At 35.7% G+C, this 8,494-nt stretch overlaps 1 protein-coding gene across 2 annotated transcripts in view; it reads left to right on the plus strand.

Annotated features, from left to right (window-relative positions):
- Window positions 1-5,653: 5,653 nt before the first annotated feature.
- Window positions 5,654-8,494, plus strand: part of fblim1 (filamin binding LIM protein 1) — an 11,551-nt gene continuing 8,710 nt past the window's right edge. Inside the window, exons 1-3 of one of the 2 annotated variants that reach the window (XM_058762161.1) lie at window positions 5,654-5,800; window positions 6,072-6,122; window positions 7,018-7,157. In XM_058762161.1, coding sequence (XP_058618144.1) covers window positions 5,760-5,800; window positions 6,072-6,122; window positions 7,018-7,157 — 232 coding nt within the window. In that variant the 5' untranslated portion in view covers window positions 5,654-5,759. Of the gene's footprint in view, window positions 5,801-5,867; window positions 6,200-7,017; window positions 7,158-8,494 lie in introns of those variants that run through there. The other variant, XM_058762163.1, reaches the window with a different exon arrangement.

An 8,494-nucleotide genomic window follows, 5' to 3' on the forward strand; every position in this document is an offset into this window, starting at 1 on the left:
AAATAAATTAAAAAATAAATAAATACAGCAATAACATACTTGTCTACATATTTTCAATGTCCATCAGTTCCACAAAATAGTCACCATCTAGACTCTCCAAAAAGTCATAGAACACCTTCCAGATGGACCAAAATACATGAAGTTTGTTTTTCAAAAAGTAGGTAATCTTTTCCAAGGCAAGGCATGTGGTCATCCCCTTTATCCACTGAGACACGCCGGGACTTTCTTCTTTTTTCCAAGAACATGCAATTACACATTTAGCTTCCAGCAAACAGAGAATTAACAACAATCTTTCATGTTTAGTCATTTTAAAGTTTAAAGAACCACAAGGATCTGTCCTAGGTTTATTAGAAAATATGGGATTAGTTTACATTTTTATGCTGATGATACTCGACTAAATATCTCAACAAGACCAGATGAAACTTCTAAGTTATCTAAGCTAACAGAGTGTGTTAAAAATGGAAAAGACTGGACGACCAATAATTTTCTCCTATTAAATTCGGATAATTACTTATTGGACCAAAAAAAACAGTACTCAGAATCTCTTGGACTACAATTTGTATCTAGACGTATGTACTGTTACGTCCTCTAAAGTCAAACATCTGGGTGTTATATTAGACAGCAACTTGTCTTTTGAAAATCATATTTCCCATGTTACAAAAACAGCATTCTTCCATCTTAGAAACATTGCCAAGCTTCGAAACATGCTACCTGTTTCAGATGCAGAAAAGCTAGTTCATGCATTCATGACCTCTAGACTGGACTATTGTAATGCACTGTTAGCTAGTATACAATATATAAATATATTGTAGAAACTTAATTTACGGTAAAGCTGCCTTGCAACGATTTGTATCGTAAAAAGCACTATACAAATAAACTTGAATTGAATTGAAAAAGACTTCAGTCCATGTCTGTCTTCTTGAGCTCATTTACATGTGAAATCAGGATACTGAAACGTTTTGATCAGCTGAACACATTTGATCCAAAATATTTAGTCCTCCTGAGAGTTTTTTTTACACTTTTTCAGAACCCGTCTCACAGCGAGCACAACATCAGTGTCTGCGGCTAAACTGTGGATCATTTATCACTGCTTTGGCACAAAATGCATTCATGCCGACATCTGTCAAATTACATCAATTCGACACAAACACCACTGAAACATGTACTACACAAGCCAATTTGCACATGCTTATATACTGCTTCAAAACTGTTCAATTTAAGTTCAAAACCACAGTACAAAAATGAACAAGACAGAAATTTGCAACATTTCCACAGTAATATCATAGAAAAATATTCTGAATGTAGTACCATCTATACAAAAGGGGCAAGCGTAGGAATAATTTAGTACTGTAATTTAAACATGGCGCATGTAATATACTGCAGTGAACTGTAAACAGCAGAGATATCTTTCATTTTGTAAAGACATTTTACTGTAGAAAACAGCATAATGCTCCCTGTTAGTGTTTTTAGGTCGTTGTGTTATGAGTGATAAAGTGTTTGTTTGGTGAAAATAGTGTTATGAAAGAACGGCTTGATTTGAGGCATTACAGTGTTTTTCAGTTGCTGTCAAGCATTGTTCAATACTGAAGCCACATTTTCAAAACTGTTCACACATTCAGCGATACAGACGTCTGTGTGGACCAAACTGAGAATCATTTTTCATTGCTTTCAGACAAAATGCAATTTTCAAAATCCACAAACACTTTTGTCATTCATACTCCACAAGCTGCTAAACACTGTTCATTTCCAGCACATTTCCCAGATGCGAACACGCTGCTTTCAAAACTGCTAGAAGCACATTCAAATCAGAACGATGGCAAACTCTGTCCATTTCTGCAGGAACTATACTGAAATATAAAATCTTAGCAGAATATTTATGAAATTGAATAATAATTATTCCAAACACAACTAAATGCAATTTCAGCTGAAAGCCAAGCCAAATGTCCTATTGTTAGTCTTTTCTTCTTCTTCTTCTGTCTTTCATTCTTCTTACTTTTTGATAAATGGATGGCTTTGGAATGATTTGGTTTGGAAACATGGATCAGGGAAGACACTGGTGGGGAAGAAGAGTAGCAGAGAGAGGGACTAGAACCCTCACAGCACTGAACATCCATCATCCATCCCCGGCGCTTGTCCTCTGAGGGTCAGGAGGCTGGGTCACAGGCAGGACAAGCCCTGGACAGATGTCCAGTCCATCACACACAGTCATCTTCACACTCACTGCAGTCTCCGGGTCACCTGTCCTGTGTGTCTCTGGATTGTGTGAGAAACCCAGAGAACACCAGCATCAGCACAGAGACTCCTGCAGCAGCTGCACTCAGTACTGCACACACCTCGTTACAGACTGATGATGGGGTTTTGTCATTATTACTTCAGATTTTATATATATATATATATATATATGTATGTATGTATATATATATATATATATATATATATATATTTTTTTTTTTTTCCTCAACTTTTTATATTTATGTGTTTTTATTTTTTACAAGTAAATGTTGATGGTTTTTGGTATATAAAGAAATAGGGTGGAAATGCTGCTTTTCACATTAATTATTTGTTCTGTAATGCAGTCAGTAAAATGAAAAGATGTTATTTTTATCCTATGATGAAATACTTATGTGATAAATCATACAAACTTCAAAGATAAAAGTTCATCGATTATGTAACGATCCCTGTTTTTAGTGTTTTTTAGATCAGTGTGTTATGAATGAAATGTATATTTTCTGAACGAGAGTTGTTCGCAGGGTTATGGTGAAACAAGCTTGTTTTGAGACATATATGAAGTGTTTTGTTGGTCTGGGTGAGTTTTGGAGGTGAGATCCAGATTCGTGTTAGTAATGCAGACTGTGTGAACAGTTTTGAAAATGTGGTTTCAGTATTGAACAATGCTTGTTAGCAACTGAAAAACACTGTTTTAGTGCATTTTGAATGTGAAATTAACTGCTGTGTCAAGCTGAAAGATGGTTAGGAGAACTGTGTGAAGAGTTTTGAAAGAATTGAGACGAAAGAAAAAAGAAAAGAAAAAAGTAAGTTTAATATTTCAGTAGGCCTAACTTAAAGGTGTTTTTAGTTTTTATGTTAAAATCAGTTATTTATTGTAATTTTACATTTTTATAATCAAATGTTGAAGTTTCTCAGAGTTTAATAGCCTACTTCAATTTAAAAAACAAATTTTAAATTAAATTAAAATTTTAACTCTTTTTAGTGCGTGTTTAATTCGACCAGAGTTGAATTTTTTATTTTATAATTGTACATTTTTATGATTAAATGTATTATTAGCCTTTCAGCAACCCCTAAAAGATGGCAAAAGAAAAACTTCAAGTCATTATCTGCAGAGTTATATAAACAGATCAAAAATATCGCGGGCTTCCCGAATCGTGAGGTAAACTAGATCACGTGACTCGCGTTTCCAACGAATTTAACGGTTCTCGTCATTTAATCTGCAGGTTTTTTTCGCGGTTTTTAAGCTCTGTGGCAGTTCAGAGTTCTTCGACGGTTCTGTGGTGATGCTGACTGAATCTCAGTGTTTCTGAGCGTCTCTCTGCAGTGTGTCCAGAAGATGGCGCCGTCACTGCGGCGGGAAACGCGCGCTCGCCTCAGAATGATGAAGTTCAGTCTCTTCTTCTTTTCTAGTTTAATCAGCGTTCATCTCTTTCCCTTTTGCTGTGGCTGCCTTGGAACAATTACTATGTGCAGTGAGCGATGTCTGCCTAGGAAGCATGTGCACTCCAGATTCCCTTACGAGAATTAACCGTATTTTACTACAAATTAAAAAAAACTTGGTTACTATAGTTAAATCATGGTAGCCACAAATTAACCATGGTTTCGCTACACTAACCATAGTTTAACCATATTTTCAGTAAAACTGTGGTTATACAAATGGTAATCAATACGCCAAAAAAACAAAACCGTGGATAATACAATAAAACCATGGTTAATTTTCGTAATTGTTCTTCAGAATTAGTATAGATGGCGGATGAGTTCTGCTTCTGTTCACAGTATAGTTTGTGGTGTTTGTACTTTTACCTCAAAAGAGAAGCTGATCGCTAAAGAAACGGTTATCTGATGCACGTACGCCAGTTAATCACTAACTAAACACAGTAAAACCGGTTAAACGTCTTACTCAGTGATGACAGATCATGATTCACCAACAGCTCATGCTCCTCACAGAACCCTGGCACAGTATTCAGTTTGCTCTCATAAATGTGTGATTGCTCATATAATCAGATTTTCCTCTGGACTCGTTCTGCAAGACCTGATACTTTGTGGGCGGAGCTTGTGTGCGGAGGATGATGTCACCATTGGACAGGATCCCTCCTGCAGCTGTGACGTCACCGATGCATTCCACAGCCCCTCCCCCTCTCCTTCCTCTGTTTTTTTCTCTTTAGCTCCTCCCCCCAGATTCCAGCGTGACGGAGGCTCTTCTTGAGCTCTCGAGGTTAAACTCGCACTAAACCCAGAACTATCTGCTGATAGAGTCTCATCCCACACAAAACCTTTAGTTTAGGTGTTAATTCATGTAGTTATATAGTTTGTATAAATAGTCATTTATTGAGTTTATTAATAGTTTTCTAAGTACGTAGTTTGATTAGTTTAGATAATTGTTTAGTTTGTATAGTTTTGTTTATATAGTTTATATCTGCTTAGTTTATGCAATTGGTTTAGTTTGTATAGTTTATATAAATCGTTTATGTAGCTTGGATTGGTAATTCATGTAGTTGGTAAAGGTTATGTAGTTTAAGTTTATATAGAGTCTTCAGTTTATGTAGTTGTTTATGTGTTTACTTTATATAGATTATATCGTTTTTTATGTTTATATAGTTTGTATGTAGTTTGAAGTTTTTATAATTTGTTTAAATCATAGAGTTTGTATTGTTTATATAATTTGTTAAACTCTTACAGTGCGTATAGTTTAAATAGTTTAAGTTTATATAGAGTCTACAATTTATGTAGTTTGAAATATATTTAATTTGTATCGTTTAGATCATTTGTTTAGTTCTTATACTTTAAGTTGTATGTAGTTTGTTTAGTTTATATAATGTTCAGCCTAGTAATTTGTTTAGTTGATATCTGACCCTGCAGCACAGAAGCAGTCATAAGCAGCACAGCTATATCTGCAGCAACAGCCAACAATACATTGTATGCGTCAAAATTATACATTTCTCTTTTATGCCAAAAATCATTAGGATATTAAGATCATGTTCCATGAAGATATTTAGTACATTTCCTACCGTAAATATATCAAAGCGTAATTTTTGATTAGTAATATGCATTGCTAAGAACTTAATTTGAACAACTTTAAAGGTGATTTTCTCAATATTTAGATTTTTTTGCTCCCTCAGATTCCAGATTTACAAATAGTTGTATCTCAGACAAATATTGTCCAAACCATACATCAATGGAAATATGATTTATCAGATTACAAAGATTATTTATTATTACATCAGCTTTCAGATGATGTATAGCCTACATCTCAATTTCACAGAATTGACCCGTATGACTGGTTTTGTGCTCCAGGGTCACACATAGTTTAGCGTGTTCATGTAGATTAGTTTGTGTAGCTTTTCTAGTTTATGTAGTTAAAGTCTACATAGTTTGTGTAGTTGTTCTAGCTCATGTAGTTGATGCAGTTCTCACTGACCGTGTGAAGCCAGCGGTGAGAGAGAGAGATTGAGAACGAGTGGAGTGGGGGATGGGAGAGAAAAGAGGGCAGACACACTGAGGGAGGTAGAGAAAATAACACTGACAGAACAATGAGAGAGAGAGACGGACAGAGCAGAGCTGAGGAAGGCAGGTACAGTCACATCCTGCTGTGTGTGTGTGTGTGTGTGTGTGTGTGTGCAAGTAACTGCATGCCTTTGTGTGTGTGTGTGTGTCACACATTTTACTGCGCTTTGTCAGTCAGTAACTGTTTAACTCTTCACCTCTGCTGATCTGAGAGAGAGACAGGAGGGCGAGCGAGGGAGGAAAAGGCGTGGCCTGCTGCAGATACGATCCTGACTGCTCTCTCTCTCTCTCTCTCTGTCTGTCTGTCTGTCTCTCGGCCCGTGTTTGAGGGACTACAGATCTCCAGGAACGAGGAACCACACAGAGCAAGAGTTCGGTCTGCGGATCAGGTACGTTTGAGCTCAGAGAGAAAGAAAACAGACTGATTTCTCAACAGCAGGACAGAAAGCCAGCAGAGCGAGTTTCTGTGAGTTTGTGTGTGGAGCTTCTGCTCTTCTGCTGATCTTCAGTTCATTTATAATGTGCTGCTGAAGATCTTTCTGATGAAGTCTGTGAAGCATCTGACACACTCTGTGTGTGTGTGTGTGTGTGTGTGTGTTCAGATTTATTATATATGCGGGAGAACGTTTCTGTAACGTATATTCAACCTAAAACAGTGTCACTCCACACATTCGTGAGTGAACTTGAGAGACCTGAGAAGACGTCAGGTTTAGGTGTAAGACTCTGACACGCCTAGCAACACAGCTGTTGAGCTATTCGTGACCCTGGAGCACAAAAGCAGTCATAAGGGTCAATTTTTTGAAATTGAGATTTATTCATTATCATTATATTGAAAATCTGGAATCTGAGGGTGCAAAAAAATCTAAATATTGAGAAAATCTCCTTTAAAGTTGTTCAAATGAAGTTCTTAGCAATGCATATTACTAATCAAAAATGAAGTTTTGATATATTTACGGTAGGAAACTTACTAAATATCTTCATGGAACATGATCTTAATATCCTAATGATTTTTGGCATAAAAGAGAAATGTATAATTTTGAGCCATACAATGTATTGTTGGCTATTGCTGCAGATATAGCTGTGCTGCTTATGACTGCTTCTGTGCTGCAGGGTCACATATAGTTATTGTTTATTTAGTGAATTTATTTAGTTGATCTCATCAATGTGCAAAAGCGTCCAGTAACTCCATGTAGAGTAAAGCAGATTTTAGCACCTATTTTTCAGTTTGAAATAGCGTCAGACGTTGCTTGAACGTTGCTTGAACGTTTCTCCGGTGTGTTTCAGCATCATGGCGTCCGCGGCCCCTCAGAAGAGGGTGGTGTCATCGGTCTTCATCACTCTGGCGTCTCCGTTCAGAGCGACGGTCACGCCGACGGCTCACGTCCACAGCGCCCCCTGCAGACGAGACACGCGCGCTCCAGACGGTAACCACATCACGCTTAGATACAGAGCACTTCTCACAATACACCTGATGTCGAGTCATGATGTTAATGTTTAAAACCTCTTAACACGTGGGTGATAAAATAGTTTACATTTTACTATATATCCAACTACACTATACATCCAAATCTTACATAAATAGCTGGGTAATAATATACTTATATTTTGTTATATATCTAACTATACTATACACCACCAGTCAAAAAACGTCTTTGAACAGTAAGATTTTTCATGTTTTTACAGAAGTCTCTTCTGCTCAGCAAGCCTGCATTTATTTGATCCAAAATACAGCAAAAACAGTAATATTGGGAAATAACTTTACTGTTTAAAGTATTTGTTTTCTGTGTGAATATGTGTTAAACTGTAATTTATTTCTGTGATGCGCAGCTGTATTTTCAGCATCATTACTGCAGTCTTCAGCGTCACATGATCTTCAGAAATCATAATAATATGCTGATTTTCTGCTCAAAACACATTTCTGATTATTATCAATGTTGAAAACAGCTGAGTACATTTTTTGGATTCTTTGATGAATAGAAAGATCCAAAGATCAGCATTTATCTGAAATAAAAATCTTATGTAACATTATACACTACAGCATTCAAAAGCTTGCAGTCAGTATTTGGCGGGGGTTATAAATTTAATACTTTTATTACTTTTATTTAGCAAGGATGCTTTAATTTGATCAAAAGTGTTGATAAAGACATTTATAATGTTACAAAAGATTTCTGTTTCAGATAAATGCTGTTCTTCTGAATCTTCTATTCATCAAAGAAACCTGAAAAAATTATACACAGCTGTTTTCAACATAATAATAATAATAATAAATGTTTCTCGAGCAGCAAATCAGCATATTATTATGATTTCTGAAGATCATGTGACGCTGAAGACTGCAGTAATGATGCTGAAAATACAGCTGCATCACAGAAATAAATCACAGTTTAACAGATATTCACACAGAAAACAGTTATTTTAAATATTAAAATATTTCACAATATTACTGCTTTTGCTGTATTTTGGATCAAATAAATGCAGGCTTGCGGAGCAGAAGAGACTTTTGACTGGTGGTATATATCCAACTTTATATATAGAGTTGTGTGATTATATAGTTTATATTTTGCTATATATCCACCTATACTATATATTTAACTTTATATATAGATCTGAGCAATTATATAGTTTACTTTTTTCTATATATACAACTATACTATATATCCAACTTTATATAAAGAGCTGTGTAATACAGTTTTTTTTACAGTAATTTTTGCACCAATAACAGAAGCTTCGTGTCATTTTTCAAAACTCAAAACAGTCATTATTT

This window comes from Onychostoma macrolepis, chromosome 22 (genome assembly GCF_012432095.1).
Source record: "Onychostoma macrolepis isolate SWU-2019 chromosome 22, ASM1243209v1, whole genome shotgun sequence".
In the NCBI taxonomy this organism is placed as follows: domain Eukaryota; kingdom Metazoa; phylum Chordata; class Actinopteri; order Cypriniformes; family Cyprinidae; genus Onychostoma; species Onychostoma macrolepis.